General features: G+C 48.2%; 1 protein-coding gene across 1 annotated transcript in view; it reads right to left on the bottom strand.

The window, feature by feature from the left end:
* Positions 1–12,593: 12,593 nt before the first annotated feature.
* Positions 12,594–24,332, bottom strand: part of OPCML (opioid binding protein/cell adhesion molecule like) — a 1,077,928-nt gene continuing 1,066,189 nt past the window's right edge. Inside the window, exon 8 of the mRNA XM_019942017.3 lies at positions 12,594–18,016. Within this exon, the coding sequence (XP_019797576.2) occupies positions 17,916–18,016 (101 nt within the window). The 3' untranslated portion in view covers positions 12,594–17,915. The remainder of the gene's footprint in view (positions 18,017–24,332) is intronic.

Genomic DNA, 24,332 nt, shown 5'->3' with positions numbered 1-24,332 from the left:
GCTGGGCCCCTCCTGTGTTCCCCCAGCACCGAGCTGAGTGCGGCCCCCTTACACTGATCTCCCCACGCCCACCTGTCCCTGGGCTTCCTGAAAGCAGAAGCTGTGTCTTAGGTTGCTTGACCAGTGCCCCGCACAGGCGGGTTATACATAAACGGCCCGGAAACCAGTGCCCAGTGAGGGCACAGTCCTGACAGTACTTGGATCTGGGGACAGTTATCAGTGCCCTCTGTGCTCCGGCACCTTGCCAGGCACTTAACCAAAACTGACATTTGTTAATCCTCAAAACCACCACGTGCCAAGGCTGTGATTCGTAATTCCAAAGAGAAGGAAACTGAGGCTCGGAGCGGTGAACCAGCTTGCCTGAGGTTACCCAGCAGTGGAGGATGGTAGGGCCTGAGCATGGCCTGTGATGTTTCCCTCACCCCAGGCTCCCCGGAGGCCCCTCTGTGGACACGGCACTCTGGCAGCACCACCAGGGCCGTTGCACGAAGGAGCTTCAGGGAAAACAAGAAAGAGAAAGACCTGGGGAGTCTTCAGAAAGCAGCAAGAGCCATGTACAGCTCAAGGGCCAGCTGGCCAGCACACCGGGGGACACGGGATTGGGAGGCGGCGCTGAGAGGGGCTGGTCAGACCAGGCAGGCTTCCTGAAGGCAGTGGCGTTTGCCTGCAGTGCGCCATCTCTGCTACCTGGGAAGTGGGTGCAACTGTCTCCCCGGCAGCTTGATGGGTCGCCAGTGCCCCCTTGTGCACACAGGGAGAACTGGAGCCACTCCCGGGCCCACAGGATAGGGGTGGTCCCGCGGCCGCTGAGCCCTGAGCCAGGAGCATGCATTGCTCTTCCTGCCAAAATTGGAAAACCACTCCTTCAGTCCCAGGACCAAATAACCAAGCGGGTCTCCAGGCCCAGAGCGGGTGAGGCCTTCCCTTCTGCCTTTCCTGCTGCAGAGGAGCCTCTGGCCCTGGGCCCGCTCCCAGCGTCTCCGGGGTTCCTCCTGGGGCTGTGCAGTGGACAGGTGAGCTGGTGCATCCTCTAGAGGAGAGCAGGGTTTTACCCGGCCCGGGATATCTGCAAGGGGGCAGGTCTGAGTGAAGGGCCCCAGGCTGGGACTCAGGGAGCGTGGGCTCCGGGTGTCAGCGGATTTGCCTCCCTTTGTTTAATTGGGCAATTTTTTTTCTCTGGATTTCAGTTTCTCCACCTGAAAAACAAGTACTGGATCATATTGGGGTTGACCTGGAATCAAGTGCTGGTTGCCCCCTCCTGGGTCCTTCCTGGCCTCTCCCCGTGCCCTCCTTCCCCCCAACCCTTGGAACCAGTCACAAGGAATGTGGATGGTTTAAAGGGGTAGAAAGTCTATTTAGATTAGAAAACGAAGGCTAGGGTTACTGAGGTTCCTCTGGTTGCAGCCGTAGATTCCATGTGAGAATGTCCACTCCTGTCCAGGAGACGAGCAGTTCTGTTCCTTTAATAATTCAGTCGACGCATATTAGTTTAGTGACTATTATATGCTAAGCAAAGTGCTGCCCCCTGCCCCCTGCTGCCTAACTAAGGATCTGGAGAGGATACAAACTTGCATCCTGGTGGCTGTAACAGAATTGTATCTCTGCTCTGCTTACATCTCTGTAAAATTGCCTTTGTATGAGGACAAGATTTGGAGAGAAATAGAAACTCAAAAAATAAGACAAGTTGATGGTGTGTCGGAAGGTGGGAATGGGCAGCTTGTACTGCTATAATGTTGTTTATAAAACACAGCATGACAAGGGTGCGCAGACACAGGGGCCATGACACTGGAGGCGGAACAGAGTCACTCTCACGACGGCGGCTAGAACGTCCTGGCACAGATGCCACGTCAACATCAGCCTTAAAGGAGGACGCTCACACACCCAAGTGAAACAGCTACGGAATAAAATAAATAGATTCATTCATTCCATCAGTCAGTCAGTCATTCACAGCTGAGAATATACAGATAATTAATACACATTTCGTGCCCTGCAGGAGAACAAACAGGAAAGAGTTAAGAAATGCTGGTCGTCAGGTGAACACAAGCCCAAGAGAAGTGTTTTCTCAATTAGCAACTAATGATACCTCCCCATCTTCACAGCTCGCTATCCATAAGCAATCTGTCAGTCATGAGTATTATTATTATTGACATTATTATTCACCCTGTGTCTATGGAGCTTTCTGGGAGAAATGGGAGGGAGCAAAGAAAGTGAGGACATGGCAGAGAGACGTACGTTTTCAATGGATTGAGATGCTATCAATTAGAAAACAGAGCTCTGAAATAAAGTTTGGGAAAACTTGAAGAAAACCCTTAGCATATGAAGTAGTCCTGAGCTCACCCGCAACAGCAGCAGCCTCTCCGGCTCACTCCCATCGCTGTGGCAGCCTAAAGAAGTGTGATGTGTTCTTTGAATTACCTTCCTTCCTTCCAGCAACGAGGACTGAACGCTGGTCCCCTCTGTGCCCTGAGCTGTGCTGACCCCAGGCAGCGTCTACCCAGTGGCCAGATGCAGGGGAGACCTCTTCACCTCCCACAGACACACCCTCTTTGCTGGTGATACAGAAGCAAGGTCAACGCGGAGCTGGGGAAGGAGCTAGGTGCCTAGGAGCTAGGTCCCACGGAGGGACAGCTGGAGATCAGAGCAAGCAGTGCCCTCTGCTTGCCTCTGGTTAAACCAGGGGGTAGCGTGGGAGGAGACAGACCCCAAACCTTGTCTGCATTACTGACCCCTGACACCGCGGGAAAGTTCACTGCAGGAGTGGGCCCCACTGGACAGAGGAGGGTGGACTCACCCTTGCCAAGGGGGCCAGCCCCTTGCTGGCCAGCACCCTCTGCCTCATGGACCAGTCTTCCAGGACTGGGTAGGGGCCACATGAACTCTTGAGTTCCTGGCCTGTTAGGCTTCCTACTGGCTGATGAATGGTTTGGTTCATCAAAAAACAAACAAACAGTATCCCCAAACTTTACCCCATGACCATTATCATTACCACCAAAATGTTCCCTCTCCAAAGCACTCTAGGCTTATGTTCGTACGAATAAAGTAACCCCCTTTGCCCTCGCCTCTCCCCCTGCCATACTTAACGTGACATTAAGCCTCCTAGAAAAACAAAAGTATGTCTCCTAAGGAACATTATGGAAAGCCCGTGGATATTTTGTTTATGTGGACCTTTCAAAGCAAGCTACCATCTTTAATATTCTTTTCTCAAGCTCTATCCGAAAGCAAAGTTCCTGTAGCTAAAGTGAATGAGGAGATTTACTGCAGAAGAACTTGACAGAGATCAGACTTTTTTCCCTTTCAAGAATGCATTGAGGGCCTCCCTGGTGGCGCAGTGGTTGAGAGTCCGCCGGCCGATGCAGGGGACACGGGTTCGTGCCCCTGTCCGGGAAGATCCCACATGCCGCGGAGTGGCTGGGCCCGTGAGCCATGGCCGCTGAGCCTGCGCGTCCGGAGCCTGTGCTCCGCAACGGGAGAGCCCACAACAGTGAGAGGCCCGCGTACCGCAAAAAAAAAAAAAAAAAAAAAATGTGTTGAGGTTAAAATAAGACAAAACAAACAACAAAACAGCCTCTGCAGGATAAAGTACATCAGAGAAGGCCCTGCACGTTTCTATTCATTTCATTTTCTGAGCAACTTATCTGCCCATTAAAACCAAGCCCAGGGAAATGGATGTGAGTTGGGGTCTGGGGCTGAGAAGGGTTAAACGCCTTTTTCTTCTTGCGCGGCATGCTCTGGGGATGTGAGAGGAGCCCTGGTCAATAGACAGATATATTGACTTGTTATTATTTAAAGTTGTTTAACCAGGTAGAGATAAACGAAAGCTTTCAGCAGCTGAACTATCACACAAATCACAATTAAGGTGGCATATGTGTTTGGGAGACATAAAATCAATTCCCGCGAAGATAATATTTTAGTCTCTATTGGAACTTGAAAACAGAAGTAAATTTTCAGCAGCAACAGCTGGGCTTGTTCCATCCAGGAGACTCTCTATTAACTGTACAAGAAGGGCCTTTATTACCTCTTCTAATGGTTTTCCTCTATGGTTTTGTCTTCTTCAAAAAAGGCAAATTGATTGCGGTGGTGCTGTGTACTGACGTGACCATGGGGGCAGCGGCAGCGGAGGCTCCCCACTTGCACGTAGACCGCCCGCTCCTCCGGGAGGGATGCTTCTTGTTGGGAGGAGAGGGTACTGGAGCCATGGGGGCTGCCGGTGGGCCTGGGTCTGGAGCTGTGGGGGCCTGGCCGTCACTCCCGGGGGTAGCTTTCCTGGCTGCCTGGGAGGAAAGCCTGTGTAGCAAAGGGAGGCATTTGTGGGTATGAAGTAACCTCTGGGGTTTCATCACCTCCAAAGTTTCCCCCAGTGGGATGTGACCTCTGAGGAGTGTGTCTCACCATTTAACATGTTAATCATACGAATGTGTGTGTGTGTGTGTGTGTGTGTGTTGTCCTCTTAATTCTGTCCGTTGCCTGGAGGGCAGGGACCCCATTTAATGTCACTGGATTCTCTATTGGACTTAGTATGATGCAGGCACGTAGTATGTACTCCTATAAGGGGGGCCATGGATGTGGGGAGCCCGCCGGTCCAAAGGCCTGGATCTAATTCACTCCCCAGCACCCTACACTCTCAGCCCTTACTCATGGTTGTTCTTGGGAAGTGAGGCTGGGTTAATGTTTCACTCCCGTTGAGTTCTCCCTGTGAGCTAAGATAGGAAGGTACCATGTAAGCAGGGTGGGGCACAGGTGACCCTTTGGTGGTCACAGCACTTGCCTATGAGTAAGAGGAAAATAGAATGAGGAAATTTGGCCTCCTCAGGGCAGCAGGTAGGGGCCTAGGACGCTTTGGTTCTAGAGTGAGAACAGACCAAGTCAAGAGAGGAAAGATGGCCAGTGAAGGGCCAGCAGCCGGAGCCCGGGCCCCGTTCTCGTCTGGGTGCTAACCAGCTGGGAGAACTGGGGCTTGCCGTCGGGCTCTGGGTTGTAGGTGCTTTGTCTGAAAAACATGAACAGTGAAACCCAAGATCCTTAGAAGACAGACACTTATAAAAATGCAAGATGAGCACTCCTGCCAAAGGGAAGCAAACAGACAAGCAAAGCAAATGAAGAAGCAAACAGACACCCTGTTCTGTCCAGAGCCGCTCCCTTTTAGACAAAGAAGTGAGCACTGGGGACCACAGGCATGGGCCACTCAGAGCCCCCTGCCTCCCCCTTCCCACCCTACTGGTGTTGACTCCCCCCTTTCACTCTGCCCACTGCATCTCTACAAGGCCTCTGCTCAAGGGCCGTTTTGATCATGCTTCTCAGCTCAAAAGCCATGGATTCACTTATGCAGTAGTTACTGAGGTTTACAGTGTGCTGGGCACGGTTGTAGGTGTTTGGGACACAGCAGGCACAGCAGCAGTGAGCTAGGGGCAGTACAGGGTGACGGACAGGGAAGTCAGCGGAGGAAGAGAGGCATTTTCACAGACGTAGACACTGCCGTTTATGTAAAGTCAGTTGTCCCCATTTGCCTGAATAGAGTCATGTTGGACCGAACAGAGTCTGAATTTCCATTGTCCACAGTCTGTCTTCCTAGGCGGTGATTTTTGGTGACCTGTCTTGTTTTATCCAAGCTAGGAAACAGAGAAAAGCTATTCCCTCCTATTATAGGATTGTTTTTTGTGTACTGCGGCCTGGAATTAAATTCTCTCCTCTCTTTAGTTCTTTGTAGGATCAGAGTTCCCTCCTGTGTGTTGCTTCTCCAAAGCTCTCAGTCTTGTGCCCGTCTTAGGGTCAGACACACGTAAGCCAGCCCTACCAGGGGCTTGTTTCTCGATGGCAAAGCAGAAGGGGCCAGGCTGCAGAGCACAGGCATCTTCTAGACCCAACCCTTGGAGCCGTTTTCAGAGCGGCTCTGCTTAAATACATTCTCAGAGTTGGAGGGTACCATTTTCCTTCCAGAGGTGAAGACCCCACCTTGCCTCTGGAAGCTCACACAGAAGGTCGGCATACACAGGCTGAAGTGGCTGCCCTTGGGTCAGTAGACAGAGCCCTGAGAGCAGGGGGCCATGGGTGCTGCATTGGGAAGAGCTAGAGTATGGAATCAGAGGAACCCGCCATGGAGGTGGATTCCAACCCTGCCGACCTCTGGCCGCGTGAGGACCTCTAGCCACCTGCCTCTGGGCTCCAGGGGGATAGCGCATCATGCTTGAGGCAGTTCGGATGTTGTATGAATTAGTACATGTGAGAGCCCCTAGCTCCACATGTGATTTCAATAAAGATAAATGTTAGCAGCGCTCGGCCCTTGCTCTGCGACTCCCAGCCCGCCTGCCCCCTCCCCTGTACACACATCGTGGTCCGAAGTCTTCACTCTGCTGCTGGGCAAGAGATGGGCCGGCGGCAGGGTCACATCCACCTGTGCACATCACTGTGAACGCACGTCACACTCAAGAGACAGGATTCTTCCCCCCGCCGGGCGCGGGCCTCCTCGTGTCTTACTCTCTTCCTCAGCAATTTCCAGTTTCTTAAGGTAAGAATTGAGAGGAAGGAGAGGGGCAGGTCGAAGAGTGACGAAACTGTCCACAGAACAGAGATCAGTACAGGGAAGAGCTGGGCAGGGACAATGGAGGTTCTTCCAGTAACTCCACAAGGAATTGACATCAAAGTGGGCACATTCAAACAAGCGGATCAGCTCGGGTACCGGAGCACCGTCACACAGTGGAAGATGTGAGCCGGGAGGAATCACAGACGGGGTTGTCCACGCTGCCCGCGCAGCACTGAGACGGAGACTCTGGCTTCATCAAGAGAACAGGGCCTTTGTACCCGAGGGCCTCCGATGAGTCCCTTTACTGTCCTAGCTGACTCTACCATGCAGCCGCTAGTTCTCTAATAAGCTGATTTCCCCCGAGACCTTTACCGAGGAAGACACAGAAACTGCAGTGATTTGGTCTTGTAACCACAGCAACCGTCCTTGCAAATCCGCCTTGCAGGGAACGAGGCCAGGAGCGAACAAGGAAGCAGGCTCCATGGGTAGCGCCCAGGCTGCCTTCCTCCTTAGACAGCGCAGAAAGCACCCCCTACCCCACGGGGTCCAGGCACCGGGGGATCCAGGGATATCCTCTGTTGGAGTCGGTCTGCTGATTCGCCCCAGACTGCACGGAGGGAAACGGAAATGGGAGAAGGAGGGTTTCATTTGACACGTAGGGGCTAATATTTTGCCAGGCGCTCTACACGTTTTGTTTCCTGTGACCCTGAGGACCACTCTGAGAATATGATATTTAAGCAGAGCCATTCCTCCCACGACGTCTTCTGGACCATCATGTGGGGTAGGTGTGGGGTGGTTGGAAAAGGGAAGAGACAGAGAAGAGGGTAGAGAAAAGAAACCCACTGAGTGGCCACCTCCTTGTGCCCGGCATCCAGGCCAGGAGCTTGCCCGTCCCTCCCGCCGCATCTTCCCTCATCCACCTCGGGCTAGCGCCATGGCAATTACAGAGACTACCCTACAGTCGAGGAAACCGAGGCTGTAAGAGAACCTGCCGTCAGCTCACAGGCACACAACCCGCCTATGGTAGAATCGGGACTTCGATCCCCGGCATGCAGATTCTGCTCCCTCATCTCAGAGCAGCACACACACCTGGGCTCAGACTCACGTGGCCGTGTGTTGACATGCACCTGTAGGGCCACCTGGACAACCACGTTGCTGGGAGATGCAGTAGACACCATGCTTTCTGCTGAGATGCAGCCTTCCCTAGTTTTAGGAGAGTCTCTGGGATCATTGGGGAAAAAAATTAACAGAGCCGGAAGTACATCCGTATTCTTGAGTCATTCAAGTGGAATGTATTCCTCTTAGAAGTAGCTCTCTGAGGAGGTTTGGCAGCCTACAAACCTTCCTGAAATTTGTTCACGAGCAAATGAGCATCAAGCAATGCGGTAACAAGACAAAGAGGACTTGCCTGACTCTAATACATGGAACAGAAGAAATCTCAGTGCCCGGTCATTCCCCCGTCACCCACTGAATAGAGGCTGGGCCCCTTGCCTTAGACGCAAGGAGTGCCAAATCCCATCCTGGAGTGGGGACAGCTGCGCAGGTTTCTCCCCTTCCCGCTTAAATCCTTCAGTATCTCGACTGTCTAATCAGGGAGCCGCTCTCTACCCCTTCATCACGACAAGCAATGAAGGCAACACCTTTGTAAAACAAAATTAAGATGCAGAGGAAATGGGGGGTGATAAGTGAATCGCAGAGGATCCAAGGAGCTAGAGTTCCTATGGAATTAAAGTGGGAGGCAGAGGAAGGAAATCAGGATCCCTTGTAGAGGATGATGGTATAATTAGATGACTCAGGAAAATACTGATGGTGCTAAACCTCTCCACCTGGAAGTTCTAAGCATGTTTCAAAATGAATAAATCAAAAATTGGGTGGGACCTCATGATCCTCCTAAGTTTTCAGAATCGTAGAATGATAGCATCTCCTACCCAGTTGGCTGAGAAACCTGGAATATTCCTCATACTTCACATTCTCCATCACCCCAGGCATCTAGTCCTTCTTTCTTGATTTACCTCCTAAAACTCACCCCAACTTGCTTGGTTATTACTCCTTATCATTCCTCATTTGAATTATTTTAATTACTTCTAAAGGTAGTTTCTCCTTTGCCAGTCTGACCAATGCCCATTAATCTGCCCTCCTTCTGTGGTGATATTTCTAAATTGCAAATACACTCTAGCCACTCTTATGATTAAATCCTTCTACAACTCCCCTCTCTCTTTTAAGACAAGTCCCAACATCTCAGCATTTCTTGTCAAGATTTAAGGATCTTGTCCCTGTTTACCCCTTCTACCTGCCGTGCCGCCTCTGCCCTCACCCATCTTGGGATGATCAGCGCTTGGAAGTTCTTGACCTTGCTATGCTTCTCATGACCGTGTGGGTTCATCAAGTGTGAGCATCTACCATTACTTAGCTCTTCCCCTCCCTTTTCCCAGCTAATTCCTTCTGTCTCTGCAAGACCCAGCTGAGGCATCTCCTCTTCTGGAGGTGAGCACTGAGCCCTGCCATCTGGCTGCGTGTCCTCTCCTGGGCTCCTCTGGCCTTGACACCACCTACCGTATCGTGATGTAATTCTGAATCCTCCTCTGGCCTGGGATTTCCTGGACAGTCACTCTGCTTCTCACATTTTTATCCTCCGTACTTGTCACATACTAGCTGTCGATACATGTGTATTAAGTTGAAATGAAATTCTACTCTATTTTTTCAACATTCCTGGGGGGTTCTACCAAAAATCTTCTCACTTTCCAAGCTTGTGTCCTTGAATCATCCAATACGCAGAGATTCCTTTCTTCCTTTTAAACTTAAATAACTTATAAAATATTTTGTTTTCATTTTTTTGAAAGAAGCAAACACAGTTGAGATTCTGCCATATAGAGGATCAGTTAAGTGAGAACATGGAGGGAAGGCTGAGGGAAGAAGAGGAAATAAAACGACTAACGTTTATTTTGCAGCTAATGTGTAACAGGTACAATGTGAAACATCCTTACCTACTCAACACCTAATAATTCTCACGGTCAGTCTTCTGAGGTGGGTGTTATTAGCACCTTATTAATGAAGATGAGACTGGGTATCACACTGTGTCTCTGAAGAGAAAATAGAGAACTTAAACTAAATAGAAGGAAATATGTCTCATAGGACAAAGCACATAATGGATAGATAAGAACTGTAAATATTCTTATTTTGAAATAAGAGATGCTGTTAAACACTTAAATGCAAATAAGCCAGGTCTTTCATCTTAAATCGTGGAGTTTTAGGCAAGTGGCGGTTCCAGTGGTTAAGACTTCACCTTCCAGGGCAGGGGGTACAGGTTCAATCCCTGGTCGGGGAGCTAAGATCCCACATGCCTCATGGCCAAAAAACCAAAACATAAAACAGAAGCAATATTGTAACAAATTCAATAAAGACTTTAAAAGTGGTTCACATCAAATATATATATATATATATATATATATATATATATATATATATAAAAATGTCTTATCTGAACAAACTCGGTTTACAGGAAACCATTCAGCAAGACCATACTCTCTGCCGCTCACCCTTCCACTCTCAGCTCTGCCTGTGCTCCCCAGTCTCTGCTTCCTCTTACCCTCATCAGAAAGGTTTATGGAGTTTTGAGATCCAATGAAAGACTCTCAACACCCCCCGCCAAAAAAAACCCTTCTATTGCAAGCAGATTTGACGTTCTCTAGATGGTATGTGCTGTGGTCCTGGTGCCCCGTTTATTTGCGTAGTGATCTACCTGTTCACAATATCCCCTGCCTCAGTCAGCTGACTGCATCCCTGGGACAGGGGCAGAGGGAAGAAGCCTCCTAATTATCTCCCAATATTTGCTCCCTCTGCAGCCCCCTTCTCATATCTCTATCCTAAGAGCTGCAATATGACCCTGTACGTTTTCTTTGAATACAGCTGTTTTCACATCTTAGATGTGAGCTCCTTAAGGGAGTTCCTCTCTAAATTCAATGCATGGATGAATAAATGAATACACGGAAAAACATTTAAGGAAAAAAAGAGACTTCCTAATGGACAGATGAACATGTTAAAGAAAGGTAGCATCATCTGTAGCTTGAGGGTGTTGGTTTTTAAAACTGATCATAGGATTTGCTACCAATCAGTCCCATCCCCTGGTCTCCATCAAAATAGGTCATTTATTTAACAGAAAACCAAACAGAAAAGAAGGAACAGCTGCCAGTTGAGGTCTCTCCTGTCTGTTTCCTCAGTCAATTCTCATGTTCATGGCTTGCCTGCCTTCCTAGTGTTAGAAAGTTATACATTAACATCTGCTCCTCTGGGTGTTTCCACCACACTCCCAGCTCTCCACCTTCTGCCTGCTGTCATAATCCTGATAGGAGGAAGTATGCCCTTAATAAATACCCTAAAGCCCTTCTCTACGTATATGTTTTTAACAGGATGCATTGCGGGCAAAGATAATGAAAATGCATCCTATCGTTTAGCTGCCATGCTGAAGAATAACTAGATAAGGCCTCCCTTGCAGAATGGAAAGGTAACAGCAAAGATTTTCATTACCCACTTCAAGTGGGTTGGTAAATAGGTACGTCTGCCAAAGGCTGGTTGGAGGATGCTTGCTGGATGGACTGACAGGTGAAGGACGGCTGGACAGTTTAAATAAATAGGTGGGGAACTGTCATATTAGGGAGGTGCATGAGTGAATAGATGGAATAAGGGTTAGAAAAATGGGGGAATAATATGTGAGTGAATAGGTGAACGGTTAGCTGATGGAGAAATAAATTGGTACATCGATGATTGATGGAGCTGAGTGGCCAGATGAAGTGAAAGACCGATAAATGTCTATGCAAGCAGGCAAGCAGATGGATGGGTAAATGCTGTGGTATGAACAGGAGCAGGAGAGGGTCAGGAGAGGATGGGGAGAGGATGATTAAAAGGAAGAAGAAGGAGGAGAGGGTGGCGGGGAGCACAAAAGGCATTAAGGCGTTAGAACTGGAAATTCATTTCCTCGACAAGTCATGATTTTACAATGAGTCTGAGGAAATTAGAAACGCTCCATCACTGGTACCCACCATGTCCTCCGTATTTTAATTTACAAGGAACATGATCGAGTCTATCAAGTTATCTGTGTTCCATCCCCTGTAGGGGAAACAGAGTCATGAAAGGTTGGGATTAGCCCTTGTCTGTCTAGGAAGCCTTGAGAAACAAGCCTCGTAACTCCAGCTTGAGGTCTTGGCCAGAGAAGTTGTATAGCTGAAGAATCTTCCCCCACTTTCTGCTGCGCGCCCAAATAATCATTGGCCACTGACCTAAGCTTTATTTGGGGGCAGCCTTAGGAATCCAGTGGTTGAAAGGGAAACAAAAACTGTCCAGGGAATTTTGATAGAACACACTGAGGGGGGTAAATTCACCAGTGGTGCAGCTGAGGAAACAAAGATGAGTCCAAGATGAGTCCAGTCCAAGATCACACAGGTAGTCAACGGCAGAGCTCAGAAGGGTTGGTTGACGTATAAATGGTTGGTGAGAATCTGGGTTGCAAGAAAGAGGTTAATACCTGTTCCTTCGGAAGAGCAGATGAATGTGCGACCAAGTGGTGGGAGCTTTACTGAAAGAGAAAGATGTTTTAGGAAAGACAGAGGAAGGGAGCTCGTTCTCCAGATCTCTTTCTCATGCTATTACCCTATAGATGCTACAGTAAACCTACGACAGAGAACAGTTCCTCCAATGGCATGTGCTTTTAGGAATAAATGTGTTATCACAGTCACCGTATTTTCTTATACTGACTCCTGTCAAAGTGGTGCTTGATCGAGTGGACTCAACCTGCAGGAACTCTTAAGGAGCGCTCAGTCCGAGCAGTGTCTGGTCACTCTTTTTCTGAAACTTCTCTTGTGATTTCATTTTAGCCTAGGTCAATAAATAATTTAGACTTTGAGGCTGCAGCTGCATTTTATAATATTGTATTTTATATTATTTGTAAGTATATGATATAAATAGATATGTGACATACACTTGTAATATGAAATTGCCTAGGCTTCATAGTATTCTCTGTGCATGTGGGTACATACATGCATGAGAGAGAGAGAGAGAGAAATGCTACTCAGTTTTCTGGTTGCATCTGCTTCCCAAAGCCTAAAACACACGCACGGGAGAAGCATAGCCTGCCTAGTTTTCTCCAATCCTGGATACCCAGTGAGGTGTCCTAATAAACAGCCCCCCAAAAGTTACAAATTTCTTTGAACTTTATTGATACACTGCACAATCACAACCATCTCATATTCATCCTGAATTAGAAAAGGTTACAACTACAATGTAACATGCACAGAATTCAGGTAGCATATTCACCCTTAATACAATTATTGACAGAAATCAAGTCTTCATTGATTTTTGAAAGAAAAAATAAGAAAGAAAATAGAAGGAGAAAAAACTCTAGAAGGCTGACAAAGTTATACTCTTGTATCATGTGATAAAATTTTAAAGCATTTGAACATAGATTTGTTTTAAGGATAATTGTGAAAATGGGCACACCCATGGTCTGACACATCTATAACGGCACCATTGATAAGTCATATTTTTTTTTTTTTAATCTAGAGGACTCTGAACTTGACAGATACATGTTCGTACACCCACACATTCCTCACAACTGCACTTTACATGTCACAAAAGGTTCTGAATGATTTAAAAAGCTCCCTTTAATTAACACAGGGCAGCTTTTACTTATCATTGCTGTGATCGATATCATTATAAATCTGCCAATAGTGTAGAATGCGGCCCCCCAGAAAAAGAGTAGAGGGTTCACCATCTTCCCTTCCCCGCTCAGGGCCATGGAACAACTGAAACAACCCTGTGCCTTTAAAAGGGCACTGTTGAAAGAAACAAAATGGAATGTCTTTTAAAATATGGGAAATTAGGCTTCGCTGGCTACTTTCAGGCTGATGACAATCGTGTCTAATTGGGTCCACTCTGCATCCTCGTGGACCGCCAGTGTTCTGCACCTGAAGGCTACATTGCACTGGTTCAGCTCTCTCTTTTTGCCACATCTTTTAATTGCATATCTATTTCTTCCTCCTTTCATTTACTTCTCTTCTCTCAAGAAATGAGGGAAATGAGACTGGCATCTTTATTGTTGGCTGTTAGTGATGATTAGGAGTTCTCATCATATGGTATTTTTTGAAAATGTTGCCTTCCCAGCTACACACCTGTGAAGTTTTACTGCAACCGCTCCAACTTATTTGTCTTAAAATAAAATAAACAAGGTAGTTTTGAAGAGTAGGCGGGGAGGCAGTTGGGCATCAGTTTCTAGGACGAGGGCTCGTGCAAAACGAAGGCAAGCGATCCTCATTTTTGGAGAAAAAGAAAAAAAAATGAATTTTGCCAACTAGAAACATTTTATGCTGCTTCCCCTACTTTCTTGAATTCCAAAGAGATTAAATTTTGTTTTTGTTTTTTGTTTTTAATCCTGTGGAGGTTTTTTGGGGGGGGAAGGGGGGCTGGTTCCAGGTATGACAAAGCCAGTTTTTCTCTGGTGAGGACTCAGGGTCAGATTGGAAAAGATGACACGGCCCCATCCCTCCCCTCCTACGGATAGCATCCACAGACAGCCACAGAGGAGAAAACCTTCCCTTGGCACTGGAAGTACCCACCAATCTACAGCCACGCCTGATGCACCGCGGTTGACAAGCTCTCCTGGAGACGGGCCGCCCACTTTAAGGTTCTCTACTCTTCTCACGTGACTTTTCCCGGCATAAGTAGAGGTCACCAACTCCTCCATGTGGAGAGCAAGTTGCTGGATTGGTGCAGAGACACATCCTTGAACTCATCCTTGGCTGTGGACTTGTCCCGACTCCCAGAGGACACTTCCCACCCAGGTTCTGAGAACTAACTGACCAACCCGTGAAATGGACTGTCTAGCGTGAGGCATGGGTTTCAGAAGAAAGAGCCCCAGGCCTCTCTGTGATACACAGCCTGCACTTCCCTTCTGTTCAGTTGAGTACAACTAGAGCAGAACAGCCACACGTCATCTCTCTGTATAAAACAGGTGCACGTTTTGACCACCACTCGCCTGTATGGCCTCCCTCCCCCAGTTAAAACAAGAATGAGAAAAACTAAACGCATTTTCTTCAACTTGCAGAAGACTGTATCAGGCACTTGACATTAAACTACTGAGAAACAAGCTTGGCCAGGGCCTTAACACCAGCGCTGGCACTGGAATTACTTTGGTGGGAATACATATGAACTTGGTCTTGGAAGGGGGAGGGTTTCAGAGTACCTACATAGCTGAGTTCCTCTCACCTGATTTCCTGATAAGCCTTATTCGGTTTCCTTCCCACGTGCAAAACCTATGAAGAGCCACACGTCCTCAGAGACTTGATAACTCATTTTTTCCTCCTCTCCCCTAAGCCCCGGCCCCATCACTGGCATCTCGAAAAAAATCTCTCCAGCAGGCCTTATCTATCCGCCTGCCATGTGTACAGTGAGCATGGATACTGTCTTTAGTAAGCGTTTGCTGCTCTCTATGCTTCAAGATGCTGGGTAACAGCTCCTGTCCTATCAAAGGAGCCCAAACAACCCAGCAGCTGGGGCACGTCTGTTGTGCAGAAGGGTTTTCTTTCCCACTGGCCCGTTTCCTTGGGTCTTGTTTCCTTGGCCACCTTTATCCCAGATAGGTGAGGATTAACGGCAGGCGTTTTTCCCTCTGAAACAGGGCTGGAACCAGTAACTACCAGACACGCTTCCCAGTAGCCAGTGGAAGAGGCTGCACGGAGTTCCACAGTGAGTCTGAGACCCAGGCTCATTGTGCTGGGAAGGTTCTGGATCCTCCTGGCTGAAGGAGGACGGGCGCCTTCCTCTAGATCAAGTCCCGGAGTGAGGAATATGCCCAGCTTGTCCATTTCAAGCACCGCGTTCTCCAAGACGGTACCGTCTCCACAGCCTCCACACTTGTTACTCCAAAGGAACAAGCGTATTACCAGCAGAACATTCAAATGACACGGTAAACACTCCTTCAGCGTCTGACACCAGCCCCGCTCCAGGAGCCCCGTGTGGTGACAGGTCTGAAACGCTGATGTCCGACCTGTAATCCTGACTCCACGCCTGTCCTCGACTGTCCGTGGAACTTGAAATCCACACACTGCTTTAGGCACATCATTTACGTTCCCCCAGTCTGGCTCCTGGCAGCTCCGTGGGAAATGCAGATGTCTATTTACAGCTGGAAAGTGTAATATTAATTTCATTCACACGCCAGCTCTCTTACGGAAGCGCCCAGCTTTTTGTACGCCAAAACAGCCTACGTGTGTGTGTGTGTGTGTGTTTCTCCACTGTGTACGTCATGTTCATGTGCTATAACGGACAAAAACAAAGAGGCCACATTTCAGAGGAAGCAGATCAATTAAGCATCGAAGGAACGGAACTCTGTGCAGCTGGTATCTCTCACGTTTTAGACTGTGGAGCTGAAAGAGTTTTCCAGCGGGTCTCCAGCGGGTCTGTGAGACAGTCACTGTCGATGTTCCTTCTTATCCTCAGCAGGTCACTCCCTGCAGCACGGGACAAGGGCACAGCCCTGCAGGTTTCCAATGCCATTCTCTTGCAACCCTGGCACACTTGCCGGCCGAGTCCTTCTTGTCCCAGGAGACAATACAGGAAGATCAGGTCAGCTCTTCTTTGTGTTCTGGAAAGATCTGCTCTGAACATGGAGAGCTGAGGGCATCCTTCCCCAAAGCTCCTGGAGAAGCAGTCTGTATCCGAGGAAATTGTGTGTCACTTTCCCCTTCTGTTTGCAGTGTTGTGTTAATCAAGTGCTTGGAAACTGTCAGTTGCTCAAGTGCCCTCAGCTCAGAAGAGCTTCCTGAAACATATACCAGCGTTGTCAACACACCCGCCATGTAATTGGCTTCCATCAGCTTTTTACTGGATAGTTTTCAAACAGATGAAACCAAAACTGGAGCAGAGAGGAGACAATAGCAGAAGTCATCCCACTCAGGTGGACGGCTCTCTTCACACTGCAGAGACAGAGCTGTGTTTTCTCTCTCACTTTCTTGCTATTAAGCACAGTCCCATAGCTTCCTGACATGCACTTTCTTGAAAGGCTGAGAGAAACATGAATTTTGGCACCTTGTCCTTCCGGTAAGAAAGAAAAAACACGATACTCCTCGAGGCTTTGCCAAGGCTTATCTGCTTCCCAAGAAGGTGTTTCTCAATACACAGTCTCTGCTGGGAAGAGTGAGTGACCGACCATTCGATTGCTACTTTTGTCCATCTCTCACCAGTATCTACTTTGGGTAGATGGGCTAGCACATTCCAGACAGTCCATGACATGTTGCCTTTCTATGTTGTTAGCCTGTGAGATCATTGGCTTTCGCATGAGAAGCTGATATAGGTCATTTTGAAGATGCCAATATCTGCAGAAGGTAGAGGAGACATGAATCCAGTGGAATAGACACAATATGGTTAGAGATTAATGTGGTGATGGATTGAGAGTGAAGAGTGGGGAAAGAAACAAAGACATAGATGTGCTAGATAATTACATTGACAGACCAATAAAGTAAATAGATTGCTAGAGAAGAAGATGGGTGGGTAGATAAGTGGATGGAACGATCAATCGGACAGTTGAGCAGATGGATAACCATATGATTACTTTCATAGAGAGCTTGATAAAACCTAAATTATCAGCCATCTACAGATCATTGTTTATGACCTGGACAGCATGTTTTTGAGAGAAGTACCATCCTCAGAATGCTTCCCCCTTTATTCGGTCACATGACTTCTGAATGTTTAGTTTTGGGTTGTGTGCCTATCCCTAAATCCCTGTGGCTGGTAGAGAAAGCAGATGGGGCAGAATGGCTGAAAAGATGGCAATGTTTCATATGTATTTAGAGAGAGACCTTCCCAGAAAGAAAGGATGTGAACCCTCGTGTAGTTAGACAATAATAAACATGGAAGGAGTGATAGGTACGTTATAGTCAGGAAAATGGTCCAAAGCTGAGAAGATGCAGCTAATAGGACACTTGGATGTAATTCTCGCTGTGCACTACATCATACGTGAAGTTGTGTCTTCAGGGTGTTTATCACGAGGCACATTTTCTGCCCAGATGGAGCTTATGGTGTACTGGGGGGGGGGGGGGGGCGGGGCTGGTGGTGATGGTGTCGGGAAGGCAGAGGAAAGGGAAGGGCCAAGGGAGAGGAACAGATTCCATTTTTGGACACACCAATGAATGATTATCCTACACATGGTAGAACCCTGCACACCCCTCCCCCCCAACCCCACTCATTCAAACTGGATAGAAAAATCAAACAAACAGACCAACCAACCAAAGAGAAAATCAAATCAAGAAGAACAGAAACAAACAAAAAGAAGCCCAAACTGGTTTGCTCTCCGCAGTGTAGGTAAAGTCTGTGATATGGAGAAGCAGGCGTTGCTCAGAAGACCTAAGGTTTCTTATCAAAACTTGATGAAGAAGTGGGCAAAGAGGGTCCCTGATAGCCAGAGGCAAGCCAGTGCTCTAGAGGCCGAGTTTACACCATCAATGACAGCTCCAGGCCCTGTGTGGGAGAGAGAGAGACAGACCCATTAGCGCACACCCAGAGGGCACCATCCTTATCCCGTGACAAGCACCGCATAAACATGCTTCTCCGTGGGCAGCTCCCACCCACCAGTGACCCTTCCGAGTCTGCGTAAATGGAAAGCACCCGCCGGGAGAAACGCAAAGGGACTTGTTGCTGGGGTGCCCGGACCACAGCCTGCTCTCAGACTGGGCTTTAAAACTGAAAGAGGCAGACGGAGGGAGTGGTTACACGTGCGGGCCGACAGGGCAGGGCAGGGTCTTTGTAAGCAGCGCCTCTACCTGTGTGCTCTCCTTGGAAATCGTGTCCAGAACAGACAGGGCTGGGAGGGCAGGGAGAGGGATGAGGCTCAGAGTGGAGGGAAGAGGTGGGAGGAGGAAGGAGAGGAAGAGAAGATTTTGTGAAACACAGGAGTCTAGGTGTTGATGTGGCTGGCTTTTCATCTGGTGTGACTGGGATACTGGGGCGGCGTCTCCCAAAGCCGCTGAGGAAGAATGAATACGTACACCCAGAGTTTGAAAGACTATGGTTGGGTTTATCCCAGCAGTCAGAGATGCATCTCCAGAGGTGACAAAGACGACCCCCGTTCTCAGACCCAACGGCCACCTTACGCCCCTGCCTGGCAGGGCTCTCCCTCAACCTCTTTCTTCTTCCCTCTCTCTGGCCCTTTTACACAGCCCTCGTGAAACCCTCACGTTCCGCTGTGAAATAAGACCACAGAATCACAGGTGCGATTCCTTTCCCTTCATCTGCATCCTTGAGAAGACAAACCACGTGCACTGGGATCGCCTTGCCTGTTCCGAGGGCCCAGGGTGGAAGGCTGAGTGTCCACCTCTGCCCCTGTATTCCTCCATCACCTTTATTTACCAGCATCAGAATTTAGGGTCATAAGCAAGACCAGAGTAGCCAGCGAGCAGGGAGCAGAGAGTATTCCGGGGAAAGCAAAACTAAGTGTTAGTCAAGGGATCAGAAGCAACCCTGTAGGGCCAGTGACAAAGGGATGGAGTGACAGGCAAGAAACAGGGCTTCATCACCTCCTTTACTAGTAAATTGGCTTGTTGGAAATAACTTTACTACTGAAAAAAGCCTCAGTGGTGCAGGGTCTCCTCAGACAGGAGCCAGGTCATGTGGCTTGCTGGGCGGGCGGTGATGCTGTCAGCCTGGGGATGGATGGTCCTCTCACGCCAGCAGCTGGCATCCACCTGTTCCCACCCCAGGGATCTCAACAGGATTCCTTTTCTTCCTCTGATTTACAGTACAGTTCTCTGTTTACTAAAAATTCATATTTACTTGATAGGTCGAGAGTCTTGTTCATAGTTTTCTGTACTTTTTTTTATAGAGTATTTGCAGATAAGGGAAGAGTCCAGTCCTTAGCCCATTGCTGTGGTCCCCACGACAGCTTCATAAATATTTATAGAAAGTAGCCTGACTCTGAGGCCCCTCAGTCCAGGCATATATCCTAGGAACTGTACTGGCCTACGGAATGTGCTGAGTTGGAAAAGGCCCAGTTTGAAGCCTGAGGTAATTCCCTATGTTGTCTTCTGCAAAAGATGAGTGATTTAGATTTTTAAGTGAGTTTAAAAGGAAATGGGCAACACAGATGTATGAGACCCATATGTTTTTGTAAAGAATATTTAAAGTATATATTATATATATGATATATATTCACTAGTTATATATATATGTATGCATGTGCGTGTGTCTAATTCATTATATTGATATCAACTTAGGAAACAACTGGATGGGCCCCATTCTAGACAGACAGAGGCCTTTAGTCTAGGAGTCACTTTATTCCAAGCTCTACCAGTGGGCTTAGCATTTCTGGGGGTGTCATGCTACCAGCGCGCGGAGTATGCGGAAGTATTAGGAGTATTAGGAAGACAAAGCAGTGCGAGCTGCAGGGAAGGAAGGAGGAAGAATCATCAAGATGGGAGGTCGCAGTGCCAGCAAGATGTTCATGCTGCTTAGGCAGGGGTGTTACAGCCTCAGCTCGCTTCAGCTGAGTTCTCCAAGGAGTGGAACTCTGAGGGGCCTCGGTAGGCATAGAGCCTGCTCAGCCCGCTTGGGGGGTGAGATAAGGCATACTTAGATGGTGCTTTCTGTGTGCCAAACATGACTCTAAATGCTGAACATCTAATCCATTTTATCCGTATGAAACCCTATGGCGTTCCTGTTTTATAGATGGGGAATTGAGAAGCAGAGCAGGTAAGTACCCTGCCTGTGGCCACATGAGACAGTACACCCAGAGCTGGGTTAGAACCGAGTCACTCTGTCTGCAGGGTTGGTGCCCTTGATTGTCACAACTCTTACTTCCTCTCTGTGGAGAACAGTCCTTTGTGCATGTTTTTCAGAGGCCACGGCGTCATGGAATAATGGCCTGGGGATCTGGAGACCCAGTTTCTCCATGTGACTCTGCTGCTTCCTAGCTGAGTGCCAGCTCCTCTCTGGCCTTGGTTCTCCCACCTGCAGTGAGAGGAGACTGGGAGGGATGACCTCTGAGCTCTTCTCCTTAGTAGCCTGAGTTCCTGAATGGCTGCAAACTCTGCATCTGGTCCCAGAAGGGACAGCTGGGGAGCAGCCAGATGGCCTTTTCCAGTGGTGCAAAGCCATCACACTCCTGCCTTCTGCACCCAGCATGCCATCTCCTGAGACAGCAAGAGGGCCCCAAACATTCCTGGACCCTAACGTTTCCTTTTCTGCAGCCTCATTTTCTATGCATTTTCAGGAAATTTTACTCCTTAGCAGGTATTATAAGCCCTGCTTTAAGCATCACATGACACGGCAATTTATCGTCAGTGGCCTTTGGCCAATCAGTGTATGAGAAAGGGCTGAGCTATTCTGGCCAAAGCGCTTACCTCATCTACTAGGACAGAGATTAAACTAGCCGTGCTCTCCTCCTGTGGATCCTGGACACACTTGAGATTTGGCAGTTGGGCCTACAGGAAGCGAGGGGCCTACAGGAAGGCTCTCGGGCTTTGTTCAAAGCCGGGAGAGAGTGGCTCACGTCCGTGTACCATACTCCATGATGGAGGAATGTAAGACAAAGGCCATCAGCAATGAACTGATTCTTTTTTTTTTTTTTTTTTTTTTGCAGTATGCGGGCCTCTCACTGCTGTGGCCTCTCCCGCCGCGGAGCACAGGCTCCGGACGCGCAGGCTCAGCGGCCATGGCTCACGGGCCCAGCCGCTCCGCGGCATGTGGGATCTTCCCGGACCGGGGCACGAACCCGTGTCCCCTGCATCGGCAGGCGGACTCCCAACCACTGCGCCACCAGGGAAGCCCTGAACTGATCCTTTAATGGCATCTTCAAGGTAAGCCTGATCCTACTGGAGATGAGGGGAAAAGAAGAATCTGGGTTGGGTCTCTCCCATAGGCTTTCTGTATGCTAAGGCCACTCACCTGATTATGCAAATGTTCTTTGTGCTTTAATACAGAAGCAGCAGTGGATTGCTGCTGTAGTGACCTGGTGTGGTCCCATGATTACTGTATGCATCTGCCCTGCCTTGGCCTCGCCGCTCTGTCTTTGCAGCCCTAAACCCTTTGGGGTAAAGCCTCTGACCAATGTAAACGTGCAGCCGACGCTTGGGACTTTGGCTTCAGACCAATTTGGGCTTAAATCCCGACTCTGCGGCTTGCCAGCTCTGTGATCTCAGACAGAGCACTTGCAGTTTTCTCCTTGGAAATGGGGGTAATAATGTGGAGTTTTCAGGATGAAGGACTGGAGGGATTAGGACAGTGTCTGGTAGGAAGTAGTCATGTGATCGTGGGAAGGGCTGCTCTGGTGGGTCCATACCCCCTACCTTCCACTTGTTAGTTGAGGATAATACTGGCTTGTTTCGACCTTTTCCAAATACGTTGATCCTGAGCTGGGTTTTGGGAGGTGAGAATGAAGAGGTGAGATGGGCGAGAGAGACCTCCGGCCATTAGGGCCTAGGAGGAGGGTATGGGGCACTGGGCAGGGCAATGAGAGAGTCCAAAGCCATGCTCTGTGGCAAGGCCAAGCGCAAAGGACCAGTCTGCGAGGGAAGCAGACCCCACGCTGGCCTCGGAAGCCATGCCACCCACTCAACAAACGTGTGCTGGTGCTTTCACGTGTCAGGCTCTGTTCCAAAGAGGAAGACAGGCACAGCCTCTGCCTGCACACACCCTATCTTCCATTAGCTTTTTTTTTTTTTTTTTTGGCTGCGCTACACTGCCTGCAGGATCTTAGTTCCCCGACCAGAGATCGAACCCGCGGCCCTTGAAGTGGAAGCTCGGAGTATTAACCACTAGACGACCAGGGAAGTCCCCCTATCCTCCATTAGGACCTAGAATTCCTCTGTCCTAGTCTAAATCAATAAAGAAACACAAATATGTTTTAAGCCCTCACAGACTCTGAGAAGAAAGTCCTTTGGAATAAAATAATCCAACCTCCCTTTCATCTCAGGAGCACCCTGCCTGTCTAAGAGGAGTGAATTCAGGAATCAGGGAGAACTGAATGTGAATTCTGGCTCCGCTAGTCACTCGCAGGATGACTTCAGAGGAGACGGTTAACTGCTCTCAAACATTTTTTTTTTTTAATGTATAAGATATGTGCGGAGGTGGTTTTCTGTATACTTGCAGGGTTCTCTGAGGATGAGTGAAGATGATACATGAAACCACTGAGTATAAGTAAAGGATGAATAACAGTTGGGTGGATTAGAACCAGGACCATAACTGCTAGTCTCTAAAATCGTACCTTTTGTGGGGCTCCTGCTCTAAATAAAGAGACCCTGTGTATACTGAATTCTTAAAGATAATTGCCAAACACCCACTGAAAGCAAACGTGGCTCTGGCTTAGCAAGTGACTGGTCTCTCCTGACAAGACCTGATGTGGCTCCTACCACAGGTAAAGGCTTCCCAGAGAAGACCAGTTATTCTGAGGAAGCGCATGTAGAAGCCCGGCTCTTTCTGTGGGCAAGCACCACATTCAAGAAATCTTTAGTTATGGTTAACAGTGACTCAGTCTAAAAGAAGAGCTCTTACAAACATCAGCCTTAATTAAATATTTTTCAGGGATAAACTAAAAGTGAGAATGTGTAATTATGCCCTTTCCCCTCATTCCAGCCGCTCCTTTGCCCTTCCTCAACGCTAAAAACGTATTGCTTCCTTCTTTCCTGAAGTGGAGCATCTTTGAAAAGCTCATATGATGACACAAAGCCACGAAACCAACTGTGAATGACAACAATGACAACTAAATACCTTGAGGACCTATGCAGACCAAAATAAGTTAGCCCTCAGCACACAGAAAGAAGAGATAAAGAGACAGAAATGATCAAGAGATAAATTCCAGAAATGGTAAATGTCACAAAGGTCAATCAATCAGTATGTGTACTCTGGGCCAGAGGGAAGATTTTATGGTATGGCCACGTGTGAGGCCCAGCAGCCGTAAGACAGTAAATAAAGAAAGAGGCAAACAGACAAATGAGTAAAATAAAGTCCGCTTTGTAGAAGCTACTACTTTGTTAAATTAAATATACTACCCATTTTTAAAAAGCAAATTTGGTTGAGGGTTTAGCATAGAATTAACCTGCAGGCCTAGCTCTCCAGGAAGTAAGGGTTTGCTGCTGCGCTCATGGGCTGGCTGGTCACCCTCTGGAAGAACAGATTTTGAAAATCAAAGTACCCAAACTCAGCGCAGAGCTCCCAGAAAACTATATAAGTTTACTGATGAGGCTCCTGCCTCACAAGAGATTGTGAAGCTTAAAAATGGAGGGTCCATAACAAGCGAGAAAGGTATTGAAATGTCACCCTTTTCCTTTCCATGATTGCAACGAAAATAAGGCATGCACAGTTCTTCAGCAAGAAGTTCGAAAGCAGAGTGTTGCTGTAATCCTACTAAAATAGCAGGCGGTAGGGTGATCACATGAAGGAAAGAAAAGAGAAAAATAAAAACACGCAGCTGAGTTGAACTTGGTGATAGCGCAGTGAGATCAAGGAGGCATCTGAAGTCTAAGATACAGTTTTGTTCTGAAATTTGTATGGGTTTTATAAATATGAATGTGAACTATGTGACCTTCCTAATGAGGACCCAAAAGGATAATGATGTTTTTGGTGATTAAAAGAGGAGCGAGGAAATCTAATTAGAGGATGTGTGTGTTACACTTGCTGGGGAAACGTAAACCTATTTTCAGCAGCGCCGGCTGATGAAGGTGCATCTTTCCCCTTCAAAGGGAGCTTTTCCTTCATTGTCTTTAATTACAGCAGAAAACAGGGCCCTGTGTTGTTCTACAAGGAAGATGAACGGGGCTTCGCAGCTCCAGGAAGGCAGGCGGAT

Source organism: Tursiops truncatus, chromosome 8 (genome assembly GCF_011762595.2).
Source record: "Tursiops truncatus isolate mTurTru1 chromosome 8, mTurTru1.mat.Y, whole genome shotgun sequence".
NCBI classification, from domain to species: Eukaryota; Metazoa; Chordata; class Mammalia; order Artiodactyla; family Delphinidae; genus Tursiops; species Tursiops truncatus.
This window is presented reverse-complemented; position numbering and strand designations above follow the sequence as displayed.